Source organism: Zalophus californianus, chromosome 2 (genome assembly GCF_009762305.2).
Source record: "Zalophus californianus isolate mZalCal1 chromosome 2, mZalCal1.pri.v2, whole genome shotgun sequence".
Taxonomy (NCBI): domain Eukaryota; kingdom Metazoa; phylum Chordata; class Mammalia; order Carnivora; family Otariidae; genus Zalophus; species Zalophus californianus.
In genome coordinates, this window is record NC_045596.1 from 71,419,254 (window position 1) to 71,444,719 (window position 25,466).

General features: G+C 39.4%; 1 protein-coding gene across 4 annotated transcripts in view; it reads right to left on the reverse strand.

Moving 5' to 3' along the window:
- Window positions 1-3,536: 3,536 nt before the first annotated feature.
- ABCG2 (ATP binding cassette subfamily G member 2 (Junior blood group)) overlaps window positions 3,537-25,466 on the reverse strand; it is a 138,677-nt gene continuing 116,747 nt past the window's right edge. For all 4 annotated transcript variants that reach the window (XM_027599824.2, XM_027599825.2, XM_027599822.2 and 1 more), the window contains 7 exons: window positions 20,029-20,111; window positions 13,950-14,039; window positions 12,654-12,778; window positions 11,001-11,155; window positions 6,256-6,345; window positions 5,615-5,697; window positions 3,537-3,753 (listed from right to left, as the gene is read on the reverse strand). In XM_027599824.2, coding sequence (XP_027455625.1) covers window positions 3,606-3,753; window positions 5,615-5,697; window positions 6,256-6,345; window positions 11,001-11,155; window positions 12,654-12,778; window positions 13,950-14,039; window positions 20,029-20,111 — 774 coding nt within the window. In that variant the 3' untranslated portion in view covers window positions 3,537-3,605. The remainder of the gene's footprint in view (window positions 3,754-5,614; window positions 5,698-6,255; window positions 6,346-11,000; window positions 11,156-12,653; window positions 12,779-13,949; window positions 14,040-20,028; window positions 20,112-25,466) is intronic.

The window sequence follows — 25,466 nt, forward strand, 5'->3', positions numbered from 1 at the left end:
TTCTAATGAAAGAAATTACAGGATTATACCAAAAGCACATAGCTGAAGTTGAAAAGTCAAGCTGGGTGGCTGCTCTTCTTGAAGCTAGTTGAAAAATGGGCAATTCAATATAAACAACCATGTAACCTAAAATGCTAAAGCTAGGGGCACCTGGGTGGCTCAGTCGTTAAGCGTCTGCCTTCGGCTCAGGTCATGGTCCCAGGGTCCTAGGATCAAGCCCTGCATCGGGCTCCCTGCTCCACGGGAAGCCTGCTTGTGTTCCCTCTCTTGCTATGTCTCTATCTGTCAAATAAATAAAATCTTTAAAAAAAAATGCTAAAGCTAAAAGAAATTCTCATTTTACAAATGCAAGAAGGAATTCAGAGAATGTAAGGAGGTATGAAAACAAAAAAAACAAAATGAAAAATAAGTATCAAGAATTACTTAATCTTTATGAATTCTTTCTGAAGGAGGTAAAGCAATATTACCATCATAAACATATAACTGATCAAACCAGGACACTAAAAATAAGTAAAGGGCATATAAAATTGTATAACTTTGAAAATATTTATTGATTACATATTCACTGTATTATACCGGTGGGCCTATAAAATCATTTTACTCAAACTCTATTTTCAAAAATAACTTTCGAAATGCACCCCATGAAACCTGTTTGGATTACCTGTGTGCACACAAGCAATGTGTTGTTAAAATGAAATATACTTTTTACCATGGATACTAGCCAAAAGTTTTAACATTGCAATGACTTGGAAGTACTCTCAAGCTGATGACTTTCTAATAATTCTGCTACAGCCAAAAGGAAAATTCCTTAGACACAGTAGAGCAACAGGTATCATAAAACACTATACAGTTCTTCCATGAGGGAATGCAAAATAAAACACAAAGTACAGAATTTCTACAAATTTAAGGCCTCCAGTGGACTCATACTCTAAGACACTGATCCTCACAGATTTCTGGGACAACCATAAAGTTATTGTATATTATCAACTTGTCACCAAGTGGCCTGCTGCTCTCGTCAAAGGACAGGACCATATGGAGAGCTCAGACAGCTCAGGCATCCGTAGGGGCCGCTAATACATCAGTGTTGGTGAGAGCCAAGCTCTTGGACCCATGAATGGTATCTGTCCCAGCTACCTCAACTCATCTCATCTGAGGCCCATTGAGCAGGCACTGGGGTGGTCTAAAGATGTCATAAATATGAATAATGCCACTTTTCAAATATATGTAGATATTGAGGTACTGAGGTTAATACAGTTCAAATCTAAAGACCATGAAGAATGGCTTCCAAGATGGAGAAAAGAGATGAGTGCATACGCTGCCTCTTCAACAACTCACTTCAAGCCACCATGAGAGCAATGGAAGGAATATAGTAGTAGCTAACACTTTTCATTTATTCCTGAGGTTTCTTTTATTTTAAACCAAATTAATTCATCCTCTCCATTATAGATTGGTTCTTTTGACATCCAAGAAAATAAAAACAAAATTCAAAAGCATATAGACATAGTATGAAGTAAATTTCTATAAATTAACATTTTCTACTTTATAGGACTTATATTTACTTATACTTTAAAAAACATTCCTTAACTCAAAAATGATGAAGATGGCAAATTTTATGTTATGTGTTTCTTACCATAATAATTAAAAACAATTGTGTAAAAAAGGATATTCTAATATAAAGGGATGATAAGTATAACAGGATATATTTAAATTCTTTTCAAAAGTAGGTATTAATATATTTGGCTGTTTTGTTTCTTCTTTAAGTGTATGTTGTGTGTAAAGTGTGTGTGTGTATACACACTTTACATATATATATACATATATATATATAATGAGGGAAGAGTGTATACAGAGAACTCTAAGGAAGCCAGGGTTATATACCAAGAACAGGAAAAACTGATTAACCCTGATGGTCACATAATAATCAGGTAAAAAGAGTGTGTGATAACACGTTACAAGAGGATGCATTAATCCAATGTCATCTAAAAAAAGTTTCTTAAAAATATAATGCTATGTCCCATGACTGATGTCACACCAAAATGGCAGGGCACCCACTGACACTAAATGATACTCCAAGATAAGCAGTCACAAGGAGTCTACACTGGTGATCCTCAGGCTCACTTAATTCCTATTAATACTGAAAAGTGTTTACTTTTATAAAAAGGGGGATTAATTGCAATGTGATCTCCCGAAATGGATCCTGGAATAAAGCATGTTAGTGTGAAAGTGGTGAAATCTGAATAAAGTGCATAGTTTAATGTACAGTGTTAATCTCTTACTTCTGACATGTACCGTGGCCTATAAATGTTAACAATTTCCTGTTAAGGAAAGTTGGGCAAATACTGTCTTTGCAACTTTTCCGTATTAATAAATACTTCATTAAAAGGGGGCGGGAGGGACTTAAATTTTCAGGATGTTATCTATGCACACGGGAACACAAAACTCAGCTGTTGTGATGTGTGATAACAGCAACAGAGAGGAGTTATGCAAGCGTCATTTCAGAAACAACCCAGAGAGAAGGAAGTAGTGATGGGGAGCGGGCACCAGGGGGGCTCCCATGTGCTGGTCATGTCCTGTTTCTGCCCCTAAGTCGGTAGTTACACCGGCATGTTCCTTTTACGATAATTCACTGGACTAGACTTTCCCCTGCATTACCCTTAAATAAAAAAAAGAAGTTAAGAAATAGTTCCCTAGTTCCGATAAAGGTTAGAACGAAGAGAAAATCTGTGAATAAGAGATGTCTATGTAGGAGCGAAGACGTCTGTATGGGGGCAGTTGTGACAGTTACAGTATCACAGATCTAAGTGTTCAGAGCCAGGAAGCATCTTGGTAGTTCCCGGGTCCTGGCGTGGCCCATTCTTTCTGAAGCAGCCCTGGAGATGCTGACGCAGCCAGGCGCACTGTGCATTGGAGCCAAGTGCCCCGGGAGGTTGTGACGCGCATCCAGACCACAGACCCCTGAATGCCCCAGCGCAGCTAAGCACCCTCCACACCTCGTCCAGAGGCCAGCAGACCCCCTGTGATGTTCTGAGTCCACAACAGAGAAATCTCAGTAAGTTCTAATAACCTTAAAAGGCCCAGCAAAGCTTCTTCTCTCAGAATGGCTTTTTTTAACCTATGAATCACACCGGGTTTTTCCAACATGGTTTAGGTTTCGTACTTCCACTACTGCATCTGTATAGTTGTTGTTATTATTTACTAAATAATGGCAGATCGTAGATTCATATGATACTGGAGCTGGAGGGCAACAAACCCTCTACTCCTTTTAAAGATGAGGAAACTGCTATCAGAGATGTTCAGAACTTGTCACAAGTTCCTAGAATTCAATTCTTTTTTAGGTCAATAAATTAAACTAGATGCCTCCCCCAGGGTTACTGTATGACTAGATGAACTAATACGCAGTTGATAAGAGCACTAGTTTATGACTTGGGTTCTTTCGTGTGTAATTCAGTTCATCACGGTTTCTGTGAATGTCTTTGCTGAAAATAATTCTTGCTGAACAGTATGATGCCAAAAGAAAAGACAACAAAAACACTTCGGAATATTTAAAAAAAATCAAGATCCTCCCTTTTTAATGTGTGGATCAATCATGTAAATTAAAGAGGAATTTAAGAATATTTTTTAAGAAATAACAACTTCAGGTAGGCAATTATAAGGAAGATAACAATCATACATGCCAAGGCTACGTGATTCTTCCACAGGCCCCAAGGGGAGAGATCGATGCCCTGGTTTAGCAAAAATTCTTCGCCAGTACATCTGAAATTCAACAGAAAAAGAATATGACTTCATTCTTAGCATTTGTCAAATTTTACTCATTTAAATCACTCCTCCCATAGGTTACCAAGGCTTAAATAACTATGCCTTCATGTGTAACAGATGAGTGCTTACGAATCCATTAGATACTATGCTAAGCAATCTGCTTAGCATAGCAAACAGTTTAGTTAATCCCTAAAACAACCCAATGGGGGTTAGTACATACATTTAAAAGATGAAGAGGCTAAGGTTTAAGGAACTTGTCCAAGTCCACAGACTCACACTGTGAACCAAAACTGCTAGTCTCTGCAAATTCATTTGTTTCCAGATCTATGATGCTGCTCTCTTTAAAGGGCAGAAACATTTATCAAGTAATTTTGCCCTCACTCCTGATGGGGAAAACCTCAATTTTAACAGATGACATCAAAGGTCCTTACTGAGATGATCAAAGCTCTTTCTAGAACTCATCACCCACAAATCAGCCATACAAACGAACACAGGCTAAGAATTTTGAAACTGGGAAAAGAGGTGAGCACGGCCTTCCTGGCACCGTCGCGTTCCCTCAGCTCTTGCACCAAGCCCGGTCTGAGCACTGCAGAGGCTCTGCAACATGCCATCGCCAGCAGGCCCACTTAACCAGGTGAAAGCCTCGGGCGCCTGGGTGGCTCAGTCGGTTAGGCGACTGCCTTCGGCTCAGGTCATGATCCCGGAGTCCTGGGATCGAGTCCCACATCGGGCTCCCTGCTCGGCGGGGAGTCTGCTTCTCCCTCTGACCCTCTCCCCTCTCATGCGCTCTCTCTATCTCATTCTCTCTCTCAAATAAATAAAATCTTTAAAAAAAAAAAAAAAATCAGGTGAAAGCCTCAGCAGCAGCCGAAACACAAGGGTGGAGTAGCCCTGCCACCGTTTAGAAAAGCACCTGGCACTCAAAACACCTGGTACAGCCTTAATTATTACCTGTTATCCCACCTTTGTGCAGCTCTTGAAATCTAGCAGTCCCCCCAAAAAAGTGTTAAGCCCAGACAAAAGAGAGGAGCGGGCAGGATAAAGAAAACTCTTTATAGAGGTTTTCTAGAAATACTTCAAAACAGCACTCTCTCCTGTTACTATTATTTCATGAAGGTTCATGAGATTTGGATACCAGCATTCTCTCTTCTTTCATTAGTTAATGTATCAGAATCAAACCGTTAGCAACAATCATCAATAAGGAAAGTGTTATTCAATTTTTAAAACAATATCCTCTGATTTTATGAAAATCTGCATTTGTTTCATTGACATTGTGCAATAAATGGGACTTCTTTCTCAGCTGACTGAAATGTGTTTCCTTCTTTAGAGGGTACATGCTTTAATAAGGATATTCCAAGTCATTTTAAAAGAAAAAAAAATAGCCGTGTAGACTTCGATTTCATAATGTATCCCATTTAAGTGCAGGAGGAAGAGGTACGTGCCACAAGCGCGCCCGGGAAATAGTCACTCCGTTCTGCTCTAGCTGCCTTTCAATCTCTTGCTCCTGGCCATGGGTTGGGCTTACAGGAAGCCTTAAGTTCATGGATCTGTACACTTCCCATAATCCATACAATTCCAATATCCTAAGGCTTCGCTAAAATATCAAACTCAAATGTTCTGAAAATAAAAGCTAAAACCCACAATCAAAACAGCGTTTTAAAAGGCCCCAAATGAACAACATATCAGAAACATTTCCCCAACTTAAATATAACTTTGACCAAAGTAGAATGTCAAGGAGATGTGCATTGGTGTACAACAACTCAGAGAAAGGACCCACACCAGCCACGTGGCCCAGTGGCCTTGCTACATGATACCACAAGAGTAAGCAAATCCATTCTGACACTGAGTACAAACTTACATCGCATAGCTACAGGTATTATTCCCTGTTACATTGACTCCTGGGCAGAAGTTTTGTCCCAAAAATTCATTATACTGCAAAGCCTGTAACACAAGGGTAGATGGGACAAGGTAAACAATTTTAAATTTCAAAAAGTCTCCAAAGAATGATCAGGTCCTCCTAGTTTAATCTTTACTGCTATTTCTAAAAACAAACCAAGCTTCACATTCACGGTCTCGGTCACACCAGAGCAACTAAAATTCTTTTCCCTGGCAATTGAGTGGCCTATGTTGGGATTCTGGCTCCTAAAACAATGGAAGTAAAGTATCTTCTAATTTTAATATATAAAATATGTACTCTAGGTTCCCATCCTCTATTTTCGTATGGAACTGAAATGCAACTACATGTTTTTATATCCATTAGTCAATCTTTCTCCTTCATGAGGAATTCTCTCTCCACCCCTAACCTCCCTCGGCAGCAGGGTGACTGGGGAAACCTCAGGTGATGATCAAGGTGAAACTCTTCTTCATCACTCTGAAAATGAAACCCCTGGGAGACTTTCACAGTTTATGGCTGGGGCCACGAGGTTGTTAGGCTTTATTCTGGTTGGTTCTAGCTTGGGAACAATGAAGCAGTCACAAGGACATGTGAGGAAAACTTACCACATAGCCATATCGAGGAATGCTGAAGTACTGAAGCCAGGAGAGCCAAGGCCCAACAGTTCTGAGATTTACCAACAGCCCTGAAAATATCTACAAAAAGCAAATGCCAAGAATCAGACCTGGTGAAGGGATTTCGTGGAGAATTACAGAGAATAATCTCTGAGTCCCTGACAACCCTTACAAACATTTCTTCTAAGACCTCTCCACTCTGCATACGTATGCCTCTCTAGAGCTGAGGCTGTTTATGGTTCTAAAGGAATGACAATATATCTAATAATACCTATGCCATTTAATTGGAAGACCCTTCATTGTCAAGGATTTTACTTTTGGTAACTGCCCACAATGAAAGGTCAATAAAGTACTGACTGTTCTAATGATACAACCATTATATGTTCACACCAGTAAACATACCAGAACAGATCCTGAACATCTCATGCCCCTCTCTATTTCCCTAACACGGTAAGATTTGTTATTTACAAGGGCTTGCGCTCTGCATGACTCCAGAAATAATCTGGGGTTCAGGATGCATGCTAAAATAACCCAAAGCCTGGAACTGATATACAGAATAACACGGGGAAGTACAACATAAAATATGGTGAATACCTTCATTTAAAGCTACCAAAGAGCAGGCTTACAGTGAAGATCCTGGGGTGGATTACTCCAGCAACAGATGGCTACGTGAGAAGAGGCTCATCTAAAACTTCTAACTGGCAGGAGGTATGCTGGGATAGACCTAACAATGACAATCTTGCTGGAGTGACTACATATTTTTGAACTTGACTTAACCAGGTGCCAAACAGAGGACACACAGCATCTCTGAGTAAAATATGGTTTTATGACTGGTTATAAAGGATCTATAATACAAACTTTTAAATAATAATAAGGTGAAGCATCTAATATATCACACAAATATATCTATTTTTATAAATCGATGACACATTATTTATTGGATAACATGATAGAAAATACACACAAGGTTTATCACTTCCTCAATAATGTTTAGATTGGTGGATGTCAGACTCAGAAATGGAGGACTTAAACTTTGGCAAAAAGTTGTGCTAATTATGCTCCTTTTAAAGACATCTTAGCAGAAAAAACGTGTATTAAGGAAACAGGCTAAACGTTCCTGTTCACTTGATGTAGTTAACGGAGCAAGGTGGTAACTAGCTGATTCACCTACTGATTCATCTAGGTACAGGTAAAATTAAGGGACATGTAAGGTTAGGTTTCAGTAACCATTTAAAAAAAAAAAGGTAGGGGCGCCTGGGTGGCTCAGTTGGTTAAGCGACTGCCTTCGGCTCAGGTCATGATCCTGGGGTCCTGGGATCGAGTCCCACATCGGGCTCCCTGCTCAGCAGGGAGTCTGCTTCTCCCTCTGATCCTCTTCCCTCTTGTGCTCTCTATCTCTCATTCTCTCTCTCTCAAATAAATAAATAAAATCTTAAAAAAATAAAAAATAAAAATAAAAAAAAAAAGGTAAACAGAAATATATTGGTATAAGAGAAAGTCAGGAACCCAGAAAGGAGGAGACACAGTACTGTGTGGGCTTTGGAACTTTTTAAAACACCCCTTTTTAAAATATAGGAGGGACCCAGGATAGACTACCCACACTGCAAACTGTTCTATTTCTCATGGAGCTTAGCTATTCCCTTGGGGAGGAGTAGATCCAACCAAACCATTAAGTTACTACTTAAGTCAATGGTTCTCTAACACTAGCACAGAAGTTGGGTAATTAACCTGTCATTTTTATGAGGGAATCTTATAATCAAAATTTTTCTGGTTTTTGTGGGTGTTTTTTTATAAGTTTTTGTTTAAATTCCAATTAGTTTACACTCTTAAGATTAGTTTCAGGTGTACAATTTAGTGATTCAACACTTCCATACGATAGCTGGTGCTCATCACAAGTGCCCTCCTTCATCCCCATCACCTATTTAACCCAACCCCCTAACCACCTCTCCTCTGGCAACTATCAGTTTGCTCTCTGTAGTTAAGTCTGTTTCTTGGTTTGCCTCTCTCTTTTTTCCCCTATGATCATTTGTTTTGTTTAAGTTCCACATATGAGTGAAATCATATGGTATTTTTCTTTCTCTGACTGACTTATTTCGCTTAGCCTAATACTGTCTAGCTCCTTCCACATCACTGCAAATAGCAAGATTTCATTCTTTTTGATGGCCAAGTAATATTCCATTCTGTATACATACCACATCTTTTTTATCCATTCATCGGTCAATTGACATTTGAGTGCTTTCCATAATTTGGCTATTGTTGATAATGCTGCTATAAACATAGGGGTGCATGTATCCCTTCGAATCAGTATTTTCCCCCCTCTGGGTAAATACCTAGCCTAGTAGTGCAATTACTGGATGGTTATGGTTCTTGGTGCAACTGTAAATGGGATCGATTCCTTGATTTCTCTTTCTGCTGCTTCATTATTGGTGTATAGAAATGCAACAGATTTCTATACATTGACTTTGTATCCTATGACTTTAATGAATTTGTGTGTCGATTCTAGCAGTTTTGGGGTGGAGTCTTTTGAGTTTACTCTAGAGTATCATGTCATCTGCAAATAGTAAAAGTTTTACTTCTTCTTTACCGATTAGATGCCTTTTATTTCTTTTTGTTGTCTTGATTGCTGAGGCTAGGACTTCCAGTACTATGTTAAGTAACAGTGGTTGAGTGTGGACATCCTTGTCTTGTTCCCGACCACAGGGAAAAAGCTCTGTTTTTCCCCACTGAGGATGATACTGGCTGTGGGTTTATTGTATATGGCCTTTATGATATTGAGGTATGTTCCCTCTATCTCTACTTTGTTGAGGGTTTTTATCAAGAAGGGATGCTGTACTTTGTCAAATGCTTTTTCTGCATCTATTGAGAGGATCATATAAATCTTATCCTTGCCTTTATTAATGTGGTGAATCATGTTGACTGATTTGCAAATACTGAACCAAACTTGCAGCTCAGGAATAAATCCCACGTGATCGTGATGAATGATTCTTTTAATGTACTGTTGGATTCAGTATGCGAATATTTTTTTTTTTTGGTATGTGAATATTGAACTGAGCATTTTTGCAACCATGTTCATCAGGGATATTGGCCTGTAGTTCTCTTTTTCAGTGGAGTCTTTGTCTGGTTTTGGAATCAGGGTGATGCTGGCCTTATAGAATAAGTTTGGAAGTTTTCCTTCCATTTCTATTTTTTGGAATAGTTTGAGGATAAGTGTTAACTCTTCTTTAAATGTTTGGTAGCATTCCCCTGTGAAGTCATCTGGCTCTGGACTTTTATTTGTTGGGAGATTTTTGATTACTGATTCAATTTCTTTACTGGTTATTATTCTGTTCAAGTTTTCTATTTTTTCCTGTTTCAGTTCTGGTAGTTTATATGTTTCTAGGAATTTGTCCATTCTTCCAGACTGTCCAATTTGTTGGCATATAATTTTTCAAAATACTCTCTTATAATTGTTTGTATTTCTGTGGTGTTGCTTGTTATTTCTCCTCTCTCATTTGTGATTTTATTTATTTGGATCCTTTCTCTTTCCTTTTTGATAAGTCTGGCTATAGGTTTATCAATTTTACTAATTTTTTCAAAGAACCAGCTCCTGATTTCATTGATTTATTCTATTGGGATTTTTTTTTTAAGTTTCTGTATCATTTATTTCTGCTCTAATCTTTAATATTTCCTTCCTTCTGCTTGCTTTAGGCTTCGTTTGTTGTTCTTTTTCTAGCTCCTTTAGGTATAAGGTTATGGTTGTTTGAGATTTTTCTTCCTTCTTGAGGTAGGCCTGTATTGCTATATACTTCCCTCTTGGGACTGTTTTTGCTGCATCCCATAGGTTTTGGACCATTGTGTTTTCATTTTCATTTGTTTCATGTATTTTTTTAATTTATTGATTTCCTGGTTGACCCATTCATTGTTTAGTAGAATGCTGTTTAACCTCCATGTATTTGTGATCTTTCCAAATCTTTTCTTGTGGTTGACTTCAAGTTTCACAGTGTTGTGGTCAGAAAATATGTATGGTATGATCTCAACCTTTTTGTACTTATTGAGGACTGATTTGTAACCTAGTATGTGACCTATTCTGGAGAAGTCCCATGTTCACTTGAAAAGACTATGTATTCTGTTGCTTTAGGATGAAATGTTCTGAATATATCTGTTGAGTCCATCTGGTCGAGTGTGTCATTCAAAGCCATTGTTTCCTTGTTGATTTTCTGATTAGATGGATCTGTCCATTGCTTCAAGTAGGGTGTTAAAGTCCCCTACTATTATTGAATTATTATCAATAAGTTCCTTTATGTCTGTTATTGTTTTATATATTTGGATGCTCCCATATTGGGGGCATAAATATTTACAATTGTTAGATCTTCTTGTTGTACTACTGTCCCTGTTATTATGATATAGTGCCCTTCTTCATCTCTTGTTACAGTCTTTGGTTTAAAGTCTAGTTTGGCTTTTGAAGTTCCAGTTTATCAAGGTTTCACTATCTGTCACCAAGAAACATCTTTTAAAAACTAATTTGTAACAAAACGTTAACTGAAGTTATAGCAATTATATTAGAACAGTAGCCAAAAATGCTGGGTAATGTCAAGAAAAACCTGTACATTCTCTAAGCTGTACCTCAATACATGGTCTCCTTAAAGAAGAGAATCCCATTTACAGAATCCTCAAAGCAGGTTTTAGGTAACAGGTAAATTTGTGGGAAGGAATAAGGGGAAATAATTACTTCTCAGAGAAGCACAATTCCTACTCACCATCATAAACACAAAGGAGATGGTCATGAGAAGTGTTGCTATGGATACCACACTCTGGCCTGCTGCTATGGCCAGTGCCATAGAACTGGCCGAATAAGCCACCATCATAAGGGTAAACATCATGATGAAGAAGGCCTCCACAACTGGTTTCAAGCCTTAGTTGGGAAGAAAAGAGGGGGTTGAATCCAACTGCCTGGGTAACTGTGTATTTGGGATTGCTTACTGTGCAAAGCACTTAATATTTTGAGAAACTAATACCAGAATGAAGAAAATTCATCCTCTATCCAACCACCTTGGGTCACCAATTTCATTACCAGTTCCCCCATGTTACTGTACAAAGTTATCATACAGTTTCTTTTTTATACTTGTGGCATAAGCACATTTCTGTATAACATCTCTGCTCCTTTATTTGTAATTATTAACAATTTCTGAGTGCCTGAGATGGAGAGCTCCAGGCAACACAACTGGCCCCCATTCTACCGCCTTTTCTTCTAAGAAGGAAACTCGTCAATAGCATATGTGTTTTACCCAAACATCACCACATGGCTGTTTGCTATAACTGCATAAGTAAATAAACTGGGAAGAAGATTACGTGACCTCTCAGTGGTTTCAGTATCTGGGGAACATCTCCACAGTCCAAGTCGCCCAAGACAAAGCACCATATAATTCTGGGATTGAGGGTGGGGTTAAATAAGTTTCATAAAACTACTTTACAAACTATAATGGACTAATATTATGGGTCACACAATCTGAAGGTTTTGGAGTAAGACCACCAGTCAAGAGTCTGAGGATCTAGGTTCTACACCTAATTCTTTATGACACACCTCTTATATATAAAATGGAAGTTTAAACTCAATCAGTTGATGTTCCTCTAGAGTGCTTTACTTATATATTTTTTAATTAAAATATATATTTCTGATGTGTGCGTGTGTTTTGTGTATCAGTAAAATATATGGAAATTCTGATACAGTGAGCCTGGGGTAAAGCCTAAACACAATGCAGAAATAAATCTAACTACACCTATCAAGCAAGTATTTGTATTAAAGCAGGAAGCCCTGAAAGTCACTGTCTTTCACTATGTTTACATATAAACACACAGACACACACATGAATAAAAATATAAATAAGTAGGGGTCGCCTGGGTGGCTCAGATGGTTAAGCATCTGCCTTTGGCTCAGGTCACGATCCCGGGTGCCGGGATGGAGCCCCGCATCAGGCTCCCTGCTCGGCGGGAAGCCTGCTTCTCCCTCTCCCACTCCCCCAGCTTGTGTTCCCTCTCTCGCTGTGTCTCTGTCAAATAAATAAAAAATAAAATCTTTGGGGGAAAAAACACAAACAAACATAAATAGTAACTACCCCAGCTCCTCCAGCATAGTCTCAAATAGTTTTGTGAATTCTTTCCATGTTTATAAATGACACACAGCATCTTTCAGTAAAATACAGTTTTATAAATAGTTTTAAGTTAGTTTGGGACAAGTCTTGACAAAAATGTCCTCAGAGAACAGTTATTTCATAGCACGCACAATGGATAGATGTCTCCTTCTCTCACTGGCTTGGTTTAGAGTCTGAGAACCAAAAACAAGTTGGTAAAAAGAAATCGGCTTGCCCTCATATCCAAAACTAAAGACACAAACCTTTTGTCATATTGCTTACCTAACAAGAAGTATATTATACAAGTAAATATAATACTTGGTAACATCCTCATGGGTAATAAATCAGATAACAGTTTTCCAAAGAAATAAGATGACACTCTGTAGTATCCACTGATATATTCATGTCTAAAAAGGAAAAAATTGTCCTACATTAGTTTAGGAAGGCAGAGACCAGATTGGGCTGCTTGCTTACCTACAGACTTCGCCGCCACCAGGGGTCTAATGACTACAGCTTCTCACATCCTTGAGGCAAACCCCCGCCACCATCCTGTCAGCATCAGGCACCATCTTAGGTGTGAGCCTCCCCTGTGATGTCTCCCCCACATGAGTCTGTGCAATACCCCTCTTCTCGTTATAGAACTCCCTCTGGATGCCATCCATTCTGCCCCCTGAGCACCCACTCCCGGTGAGCAGATCTGCATCTCCTCCCTCTCTTCCCACACTGGCTCTCCTTGAAGAACAGCGCTCCAGTAGCTGAGTTCAGTTATGGTAGAGGCTTTACTTTCTCCCCACTTCTGATTATGAAGTAGGTGGCTCTGCTATCCTCCGAGCTTCCTAATGCACCTTGGATCACTTCTTCCACTCTCATGATAAAAAAGAAAATGGCACTTCTTCCTTCAACAATCATACCTTTCAACTTTCAACCACACATCCCTGTCAGCCAGCAAATCCTGTTTCCTTCCCTCTCCAGTTCTAGATCCCTTCCTCTTCCTGACATCTTCCTCCTATAATTCCAAACTCCTCCACCAATATCTTTCGTTCCCTCTGGAATGATTCCTTTCCTCAGCATGTAAATATGGGCAAATCTCATCCAACTTTGAAAAACACAAGAAACAAAACAGCCCCTACTTTATTTTAAGGCTGCCCTTTTTGGTTCCTTCCATTCCCCTCCCACTGAGGGCTAAGCTGGGTCCACATTCTTTGTCAATTTGACCTCCACACCTTATATTTACTGCTCAACCCGCTACTTTCTCTCTACCAAGTCTCTCTAACTTTTCCTGTAAGGACCATTATGACTTCTCATTTGCTTAAAAAAAAAGATCCCTTTTTGCCCCTTTATCGCTTGCTTTTTCTGCAGCATTTGGATTTGCTGGCTCTGCCCGATTCTTGAATTCCTTTTTCCCTTGGTATCAAGCCCCAGATGCTCATGATCATCCTTCCAGCCTCTGGCTGCTTTTTCTCAATTAACATTGGCAATCCCCAGGAACCAAGCTGTGGCCCAATACTGGATATGACCAGTTTGACCAACAGCCCCTGATATCGGATAGCCTCCTTCCTGGAACAGAGACCTACTCACATAAAGAGCTTCTTTTCAACCACAAAGAGCTCCACAGCTGACACACTGCTGAAACACTGGTTGGTCGTCAGGAAGAAGAGCACTCCTGATCTGCAATGAGAGAAAGGGGGGGGGGGAGCACTGCAGTCGATTAAACATTCTTAAATCAATTTTCTAACTACAAAACTCTCTCCTCAAACGATACCTTATAACATGAAATAGAAACTGTTCTGGTTAAAACAGAGGGAAGTATGTGCCCCATCAGCTTTCTCCCCACCATCTCTGTGTATCCACAGTGGTACCCCTAGGACTCCACAGAGCACAGTTTGGAAGTCAAGGTCCCGGATTGCTATGGATCGAAATGTGTCCTCCCCAAATTCCAGTGTTGAAGCCCGAACCTTCAATGTGATGATATTTAGAGACAGTATATTTGGGAGGTAATTAGATTTAGATGAGCTCATGAGGATAGAGCCCTCACAATGGGATTAGTGTCCTTAAAAGGAAAGGGAGAGACATCAGCGTGCACACTCTCTCTCTGCCATGTGAAGACACAGCAAAAAGAGAGCCACCTGTGAGCCAGGAAGACAGGCTCTCCTGGAAACCTGACCATGGATGCACCTGGTTCTCTAGAAGTATAAGAAATTGTCGTTTAGACTGTTGTTTAAGCCACCCAGCCTATGGTTCTCTGTAATGGCAGTGTGTGCTGATGAATATGAAGGACATAAAAATACTATCATCTTGAATATTTTTTATTTTTTTAATTTTTTTAATTTTTTTATTATTATTTTTTTAAGATTTTTATTTATTTGCCAGAGAGAGACACAGCGAGAGAGGGAACACGAGCAGGGGGAGTGGGAGAGGGAGAAGCAGGCTTCCCGCGGAGCAGGGAGCCCGACGCGGGGCTCGATCCCAGGAGACCTGGGATCATGACCTGAGCCAAAGGCAGAAGCTTCACGACTGAGCCACCCAGTCGTCCCATCATCTTGAATTTTAACTAACAAAAACAACAAGTATCATTCCTAATGTCTGAACAGAGAAATAGTGAACCAAATAAAGTCTGCAAAGCTAAAAACCTCTATTCGCCTCCTTTTTAAAGGAAAGAAGAAACTAAGACATGAAGAGGCAAAAGGACAGTGGAGGAAAACTTCAATTGACACATTATATATATCCACCACACAACTGGGAGTAGAGCCTTGATACTGTCCTTGACAAGCCATCACCAAAATGGTTTCCAACGTGCTCAAAAAAAAACAAAATGATGTTGTTAAAGGAAAAATTTATTTGTGTACCTGTAAGAAAAGGAAGACTACTATTGCTTTTTTCTCAGTAAAATAATTAAGACTTTAAAAGGAAAGTCACAGTTAATCTACACTTTGATAGATACACGCATTTTATGAAAGCATGCCAACATTCCTGAAATGAATGTTAAAAGTGTCGGGCTTCCCTTCATAACCAAACCACTTAATTCACATGGAGGATGTGAGTTGACACTGAAAGAGCTGAAGTGACCATCATTTAAATGACACAAGAATGGGCGCCTGGGTGGCTCAGTTGGTTAAGCAACTGCCTTCGGCTCAGGTCATGATCCTGGAGTCCCGGGATCGAGTCCCGCATCGGGCTCCTGCTCAGCAGGGAGTCTGCTTCTCCCTCTGACCCTCCCCACTCTCATGTGCTCTCTCTCTCTCACTCTCTCTCTCAAATAAATAAATATTTAAAAATAAAAAATAAATGACACAAGAATGAGAGAGAACATTTTTAAAAATATAAACCCAAGTGTAAAGCCCCTCAAAACAAAAAAAGTTCATAGACACTTAGTAATTGTTTTTAACACCAAAAAATAAAGAACAGACTGTTTTATAAGTAAGTGCTTATACAATAATTAATGAATGGAAAATAGCCAGACCTGGTACACAGGCAGCTATGTAACTATTTCCACACAAGTCAGCCTACTAGCAAAATAAAAGCTAATTTCAGAAATATGGGACATGCAAAAAAAAAAAAGAACAAGAAGAAGAAGAAAGGAAGGAGGGGGGGGGAGAGAGAGAGAAAAGAAAGAAAAGAAAGAAAGAAAGAAAGAAGGAAGGAAAGAAAGAAAGAAAGAAAGAAAGAAAGAAAGAAAGAAAGAAAGAGAAAGAAAGAAAGAAAGAAAGGAAGGAAGGAAGGAAGGAAGGAAGGAAGGAAGGAAGGAAGAAAGAAAGGAAGAAAGAAAGATGGGACATGCAACAATTCAGCTCAATTTGTTAAGCCTTATATCTAACAATACTGTTATGTTCATCATGATTCTGAACTAGTAGACACTGACATTACTTCTAAATCATATGATTTATAGTAAATACAGTTTTATTGCTAAAGAATTTAAGGTATTCTAATTCTTTTTTTTTTTAAGGTTTTATTTATTTATTTTTGACTCAGAGAGAGAGACAGCGAGAGAGGGAACACAAGCAGGGGGAGTGGGAGAGGGAGAGGCAGACTCCCCACTGAGCAGAGAGCCCGACATGGGGCTCGATCCCAGGACCCTGGGATCATGACCTCAGCCGAAGGCAGATGCTCAACAACCGAGCCACCCAGGCGCCCCTCTAATTCTTTTCAAGCTGGTAATCCATGTCTGTAATATCTACTTACTGATCCAAATATTTTTTAAAATATCTTTTCTCTTAATATATATTAATTTGTTTAGCTATCACCACAGCCCTGTAAGGTAACTATTAGGTCATAGAAGCTCCTACTCTACATATAAATAAAACCCAGATTGTTAGTTACACAGGTTAGAGAAAAAGCAGAGAGCACCTCTTTGGGATAATTCTTTCACGAAGAAGAGAACAAAACCACTGGCCTCCTGAGCAATTTCAAATGATGAAAAAGTGGCAACACGTTTATGTCAAAAATACAAATTAAAATAAATCCAATGCCCTATTTCTCCAGAAAACATTTGAAGAAACTGCTAAACCTCTTCTTTACTTCTCTGGATTCTTCTACCAAGAATTGTAATGGTTAGATATCCAATTCCTCTTTAAAATTCCAGTTGCAGACAGGTTTTCCAATACTTTTTCCAACTACTTCCCACTGCACAACACAAAAGGTCCATGGGCAATAGATCCTGTGACCTATATTCTGTGCTTGGTAAAAATATGCCACCTATAATGGGTACAAATCATCAATTACTAGCAAGCTTGGAAACAAGTGAGAGACCACCACACCCTTCAGGGAAAGTAAAAAGAAAAACAGTGACATAACTCTGGAAATAAGCTGCCATAATAATCGTAACACAGAGTAACACTATCTGATTCCATACAGGAGATAATTTATTTTACTTGAGTGAGGAATTGACTTTTATGCTTATTCTTTCTTTCATAAACAATCAGACATCAAAACAGATTCGACTTAAGCTACTGCAACTTTCCTCATATCCTTATGGTAAAATGGGGATAATACCACCCCACTTTTTGAGGCAGAAGTCTGCATCCATGGTTTAAAACACAGAGCACAGTGCCTGGCACAGAACAGCTTTCTACACAGAACAGCTCTCTATAAGGAGAACTCTGCAGTCTTTGACAGTACTGAGCATATACATTCAGAGCATGCTAGAGCCCATTACTAAGTCTCATCATGAAAAAATATTTGTAAGGGCACATGATGACTAAAACTTGGTAAGGTAAACTAACATAAGTGCTAACCATATAACAGAAAAAACCGAGTGTCATCCACCTCCCCATGGCAAACAAATCAAAAAATATAAAGGAAAACTTATTCACAAGCAACAAAAGCAAAAAACAGATAACCTCGACTACATCAAAATTTTAAAACTTTTGTGTATCAAAGGACACTCTCAACAGTGAAAAGATGACCCACAGAAGGTCAGAAAATACTTGCAAATTTATACCTGATAAGGGGTTAATATCCAGAATATATAAAGAACACTTACAGTTCAACAATTTAAAAATCCAATTAAAAAATGGGCAAAGGATTTGAATAGACATTTCTCCAAAGAAGATACACAAATGGCCAATAAGCACATGAGAAGGTTCTCAACATCACTAATCATTAGGGGAATGCAAATCAAAAACCACATGAGCTATCACCTGACACCAATTGGGATGGTTATTATTACTTAAAAGAAAAAAAAAACAAACAAACAGAAAATAACATTTGGTAATGTTGTAGAGGAATTGAAACCCTTGTGCCCCGCTGGTAGGAATGCAAAATGATACAGCTGCTGTGGAAGATAGAATATTTCATAGAATTACCAAATAATCCAGGAGTTCTACTTCTGGGTAAAAATCCAAAAGAATTTAAAGCAGAGATTCAAACAGATATTTGTACATCCACATTCATAGCAACATTGCTCAATTAGGAGTAAAGGGCAGGCCACTCCAAGATGGGTCACTTTGACATGAAAATTATTTTGAGTTAAAAGCCATCAGGACCCGGCAGACTCAGGAAAAGCTTTTTATCTCACGGCACCTGGGTGGCTCAGTCAGTTAGGCATCTGCCTTCAGCTGAGGTCATGGTCCTGGGGTCCTGGGATCAAGCCCTGCGTCGGGCTCCCTGCTTGGTGGGAAGTCTGCTTCTCCCTTTCCCTCTGTCTCCTGCTCCCCCTGCTTGTGCTCTTGCTCTCTCTTTTTCTCTCTGTCAAATAAATAAAATTTTTAAAAAAAGCTTCTTATCTCCCCCACAACTGCCTAAATTTAAATTGGAAAGGAGAGCCTTTTAAGAAGAGAGCTATTAAGAAAGATGCCTCTTTGCCTAAGAAACTTATCTGCATAAGAGGGCAACCTTTGTTTTCCAAACATCATCTCCCACCTTCCTGCTAAAATCTTTCTCCCCTTACCCTACCCAGCCTTCTCCTTAGCTCGTATAAGTATCATGTTGTCTCACTGCTTTTGGAATTTGCATGTCTGTGTGGATTCCCTCTATATATGCTATTAAACTCGGTTTTCTCCTGTTAATTTGTCTCATGTCAATGTGATTCTCAGTCCTACTAGAAGGACTCTGAATGACAGAGGAAATTCTTCCTCCCCAACATTCCCAACAGCCAAAAGGTAGAAATAACCCGTGTCCAAGGACAGAGAAATGCATAAACAAAATATGGTATATCCATGCAATGGAATATTATTCAGCCTTTAAAAGAAAAGATATCCTGACATATGCTACAACATGGATGAACGTTGAAGATACTATGCTAAGGAAAATAAGCCAGTCACCAACAGACAAATACTGTATGATTCCACTTATATGAGTACCTTGAGTAGTCAAATTCAGAGACAGTAAGTATAATGGTGGCTTCCAGGCACTAAAGAAAGTGAGAATGAGGAATTTTTGTTCAATAGGTACAGAGATGCAGTTTGGGAAGATGAAAAGTTCTGGAGTTGGATGGTTGTGATAGTTACACGATAACGTGAACGTACTGGGGATCCTGGGTGGCTCAGTCAGTTAAATATCTGACTCTTGATTTTGGCTCAGGTCATGATCTCAGGGTCATGAGATCAAGCTCCAAGTGAGGCTCTGCACTCAGTGCAGAGTCTGCTCGAAATTCTCTCTCTCCCTCTACCCCTCCCCCCGTTCGCATGCTCTCTCTCTCTAAATAAATAAGATCTTTAAAAAAATAATGTGAATGTATTTAATATCACTGAACTGTATGCTTAAAACTGGTTAAGAAGGTAAAAATTAGGGCGCCTGGGTGGCTCAGTTGGTTAAGCGACTGCCTTCAGCTCAGGTCATGATCCTGGAGTCCCGGGATCGAGTCCCACATCGGGCTCCCTGCTCGGCAGTGAGTCTGCTTCTCCCTCTGACCCTCTTCCCTCTCGTGCTCTCTATCTCTCATTCTCTCTCTCTCAAATAAATAAATAAAATCTTTAAAAAAAATAAAAAAAAGAAGGTAAAAATTAATTACCTGTAGAGTCTGTATAAATTACCACCATACACACACACACACACACACACACACACACACACACACACACGCATTCAGCTTGCAGTTCATTGACTTATCCCCCTCCTCAGTTTATCCTGTACTTGTCTCAAATTCAAATTCTTAATGGATTTTCATTAGCTAGAAAGTTGTAACAGCACTTTCTCAAAATCAAGATCCAAATTTACTTACCTATTCTGGATTCCTGTAGGATCATTTTTTAGATCATAGAAAATAGCACCAATAACAAATCCCAGGATGACTGTTACAATTATCTTTCCAAAAAGAAAAAGAAAAACAAGTGTTAAAACTTAACACACCATTTATTATTATAAGACATAAGTCTACATAATAAAATCTCTTCATTGAGATAGATACTTCAAGTGGTTCAGACAAAGTCCTTGAATGAATATAAAACAGTGTATGTTATTAGACTGCTTTCTAAAGTAAAAAATAATTGATTTGTGTGTTGGGAGGCTGATAGAACACAGTAGACCCCTGGAATGCTAAGGTTCCTCCCAGTGATTCACCAGGCCAGTTCAAGGTCCAATTCAGGCCACCAGGCCTGGGAGGGCCATATACAATAGGGGAACAATGCAAGCGCCTGGCTAGGTCATTTAAGGAATAAAGTCCAAATGGATAAGAGTTCTGACCTGGACTCTCAACCTTTTGTGCTAGTGAACATGCAGTTTTGTTTTGTTTTTTTAAGATTTTATTTATTTGAGAGAGAGAGAATGAGAGAGAGAGAAAGCACATGAGGGGGGAAGGGTCAGAGGGAGAAGCAGTCTCCCCGCTGAGCAGGCAGCCTGATGCGGGACTCGATCCTGGGACTCCAGGATCATGACCTGAGCCGAAGGCAGACGCTTAACCAACTGAGCCACCCAGGCGCCCCATGAACATGCAGTTTTATATTTCAAGAGGTTCAAATAAAAACAGGGTATCTTTACTCTTACCATTATAAATAAATAAAAATTTTCAAACACACATAAAAAAATTCTAACAATTTATTCTGCGTGATGAGGAAGCAGGGGTAAGCTGACCGCCGACCTGACCCAGGGGGCAGGGCAGGCCTGCACTGGAAAAGCGCAATGTCACCTCCACCGAAGCATTCAACCAGCTCTTTCTGAAGGTACTCAAATGCTTCCACTACCCATTCTCTTGTCACAGCTTCTCTAACAACCTCCATCCAAGGTCCTACAGACAACAGTGTACAACTAAGCTGCCAATTCTTTGCCACTCTTACCTACATCCGCTTCCTCGATCTGTTTGGGGACTCCTAAGAAGACTACATAAACATCACTTTTGTTTTTAAGATTCATAAAATTGTCTCTTAAGGACACTTCTAAGCAAAGGATTAAGGGTTGTACTGTGATAGAATTTATTTAAAATTAATTAAAATTCTATTTATTGGGGCTTCTGGGTGGCTCAGTTGTTAAGGGTCTGCCTTCGGCTCAGGTCATGGTCCCAGGGTCCTGGGATCCAGCCCCGCATCGGGCTCCCTCCTCCGCGGGAAGCCTGCTTCTCCCCCTCCCACTCCCACTGCTTGTGTTCCCTCTCTCGCTGTGTCTCTCTTTCTGTCAAATAAATAAATAAAGTCTTTAGAAAAGAAAATTCTACTTATTGTACTTTTATATTGCATTGAATATAAAAATAGAAGGAATGGTTATCTAAAGACAACAAAAGGGCGCCTGGGTGGCTCAGTCATTAAGCGTCTGCCTTCGGCTCAGGTCATGATCCCAGGGTCCTGGGATCGAGTCCCACATCGGGCTCCCTGCTCAGCAGGAAGCCTGCTTCTCCCTCTCCCACTCCCCCTGCTTGTGTTCCTGCTCTCGCTGTCTCTCTCTGTCAAATAAATAAATAAAATCTTAAAAAAAAAAGAAAGAAAGAAAACAAAATACCCCACCATGTACCTTGGAAACTTCAAAGTTAAAAAAAAAAAAAATCTCAGTACTACAACAGTGTGATGGTATTAAGACTTGAAATTTTTTACAAGTCTATTCTGGCATGAAGCAAACCAAACTGGAAAAGAGGATAATGATCTGTGAAGGCTAGTTTGTGAAGACCACAGTCTGGAAAAAAGTATGATCTGAGATGTCTTCAAAATTCCTGTGCTAATAAGACAGTCAGAAATTTGGAAAAAAAATCTATTGCCTTGGTATAATTTTCATTACCCTCAGAACATACTGCACTTTATGCCAACAGTTCAAACTTCCAAAATAAACAATGATGACTCCATTACCATGTGTGCATGTGTATATACACAAGTCTACTTTCAGACAATAGAACTTTAGGAATGTTCAGACTTTTTATTTTATTTTATTTTTTAAGATTTTATTTGTTTATTTGACAGAGAGAGATACAGCGAGAACAAGAACACAAGCGGGGGGAGTGGGAGAGGGAGAAGCAGGCTTCCCGCCTAGCAGGGAGCCTGATGCGGGGCTCGATCCCAGGACCCCGGGATCATGACCTGAGCCGAAGGCAGACGCTTAACCATCTGAGCACCCAGGCACGCCGGAATGTTCAGACTTTTTAAACTGGACAATCTACATGCTTGTTTCTTTTGTATTCAAATATTTGATTTCCTATAGTAACAGACTGGACTGTCAGTCTTATCATTAGGATGTTTACTAAAGGTTTCAAAGTTCTAAAAGAATGTTCAAGTTAGCTTTCAAACACATTGACAAAATGATTAATCTCGTAATTTTGTCATGCTTTCACAAGGGGCATCTAGGTTATTCTTTCTTGCATTACAGAAAAGAAAAAAAACAAGCAAGCTAAACATTGCTCAACAGAGTGCACAAAGACACTATCTGTGAGTTCTGTGCACCTGGTCTCTTAACAGAAGGGGAAAAAAATTCCCAAAATATGTTATTCTTTCTTGTTCAAATGTGTTTAGCAATATTATCTCAAGGTGAGTTCTGAGGGATAATTATGGCCATCACTCAAAAAACTAATCCTTAGTCAAATGTTAAATACACCAATGGAAAAATTAATCTCAGGGCACCTGGGTGGCTCAGTCGTTGAGCGTCTGCCTTCGGCTCAGGTCTTGATCCCAGGGTCCTGGGATCGAGCCCCGCATCGGGCTCCCTGCTCCGCGGGAAGCCTGCTTCTCCCTCTCCCACTCCCCCTGCTTGTGTTCCCTCTCTCGCTGTGTCTCTCTCTGTCAAATAAATAAATAAAATCTTAAAAAAAGAAAAGAAAAATTAATCTCTAAGAGTTATAACAGAGTGTTCCAAATAGATTTGGTCAGAAAAACCCATGGCACATTAAATGAACATTAAATCCTTTTATACCGATGATCCATTTACTCCAGGATCATCCGAATACAACCTTTGGTTAAATGGTATTATCAGAAGCAAAGTCTGAATCACATAAATGACTAGCTGAAATCTAAGTATGGCTGTAATATTACCAATACGAGCTTTATCAGCAGGAAGCCATAAAGCAGTTTAATAGCCTCACATTCAAACACTTAAAGAAGTAAACAACATACATGCAAGATTGAAAACACTAAACCAAAGGTCAGCCAGCTAGGGTCCACAGGCCAAACATCGCCTGTCACCTATTTCTGTTTAGCCCTCCAGCTAAGAACAGGTTTTACTACCTTTTTAATGGTTGGGGGAAAAAAGAGTGAGAGAAGAAGACTATTTCTTGCCACATGAAATTTAAATGAAATTCTAATTTGTGTCCATCGGTAAAGTTTTATTGGAACATAGCTATGTTCATTTGTTTATGTATTAACTATAGCTCCTTTCTTGCTAAAATGGCAGAGTTGTCTCAGAGTACCTGAGACAAAGACCACCCGGCCAGCAAAGCCAAAAGTATACACTATCTAGCCCTTTACAAAAAAGGTTTGCCTGCTCCTGCCCTAAGTTAACATTCCAGTATGTACAAATATGAATAGGTAATGCTCAGAGAGATGCCGTATTCTATCTTTGTTCTACAACATTGCCATGAATCTGAGCATTATTAGGACTCATTTTGTGGAACTGAGTTCACTGAGGAGGCAAGCAGGGTGAACATGCAACTTGGAGGCACTAGGCCTGGGTCTGCACCTGAAGAAAGCCTAGCAACAAAAGGTGCAGAATCATGCTGTGTTAGAAATAGCTCCACATTCTAGAAGGGGGAACCCTCTTGCTCTGTTGGTGGGAATGCAAACTGGTACAGCCACTCTGGAAGACAGTATGGCGGTTCCTCAAAAAGTTAAAAATAGAACTACCTTATGACCCAGCAACTGCACCATTGTTATTATTATTTACCCAAAGAATACAAAAACACTAATTCAAAGGGATGCATGCAACCCTATGTTTATAGCAGCATTATCTACTATAGCCAAATTATGGAAAGAGCCCAAGTGTCCATCGACTGAAGAATGGATAAAGAAGATGTGGTATATACAATGGAATATTACTCATCCTAAAAAAGAATGAAATCTTGCCATTTGCACAACATAGATGGAGCTAGAGAGTATTATGCTAAGCGAAATAAAATAGTCAGAGAAAGACAAATACCATATGATTTCACTCATATGTGGAATTTAAGAAACAAAATCATAGGGGAAAACAGAGAGAGGCAAACCAAGAAACAGACTCTTAACTATAGGGAACAAAGTGATGGTTACCAGAGGGGAGATGGGAGGGGAATGGGTGAAATAGGTGATGGGGATGAAGGAGGGCACTTGCGATGAGTACAGGGTGTTGTATGGAAGTGTTGAATCACTATATTGCACATCTGAAACTAATAATACACTGTATATTACCTAACTAGAATTTATTTTTTTAAAAGATTTATTTATTTATTTGAGAGAGAGAGCAAGCATGAGAGGGAAGAAGGTCAGAGGGAGAAGCAGGCCCCCCGCTAAGCTGGGAGCCTGATGTGGGACTCGATCCTGGGACCCTGGGATCATGACCTGAGCCGAAGGCAGTCGCTTAACCAACTGAGCCACCCAGGTGCCCTTAACTAACTAGAATTTAAATAAAAACTTAAAAAAAAAAAAAAAAAAGAAAGAAAGAACTCCACATTCTAATCACATCCTGCCCAGAATTACTATATATGTGACTTGGACAAGACACTTATAAGCCACTTTCAGAAAAAGGAGAATTTTACATTATTTTCAAAGTAAAAATATATAATGTATAAATCACGCTAAAGAATCAACTCCATTACATTATCTCACTGTTGAAACAATGGGTAAACAAGGTTGACTTATTTATCAAACTTGTTTCCAAATGATATCAAATCTAAAAGAATAAAAATTTAACTTTGATTGATAGCACACAGAAGTGTTCATATTCTGACAGAAATACAAAATAATAGCAGCAAAAATGTTTGGAGCAATTAGCAGTATGTCTCACAGAGGGACAGAGATTCTTGGTACTAATACTTAAAAGGCAACAGTACTGAAGTATGAAAATTCTGGTGCATGTGGTAAGAAGTCAATCATATCTTTTATTTTTAAGATTTATTTATTTGAGAGAGAGAGAGAGATCTCACACATGCATGGGGCGGGATGGGGGGCCAGAGGGAGAGAGAGTCTTAAGCAGACTCTACACTGAACATGTGAGCCCAACTCGAGGCTCAATCTCCCAACTGTGAGATCACAGCCCAAGCTGAAACCAAGAGTCAGCCGC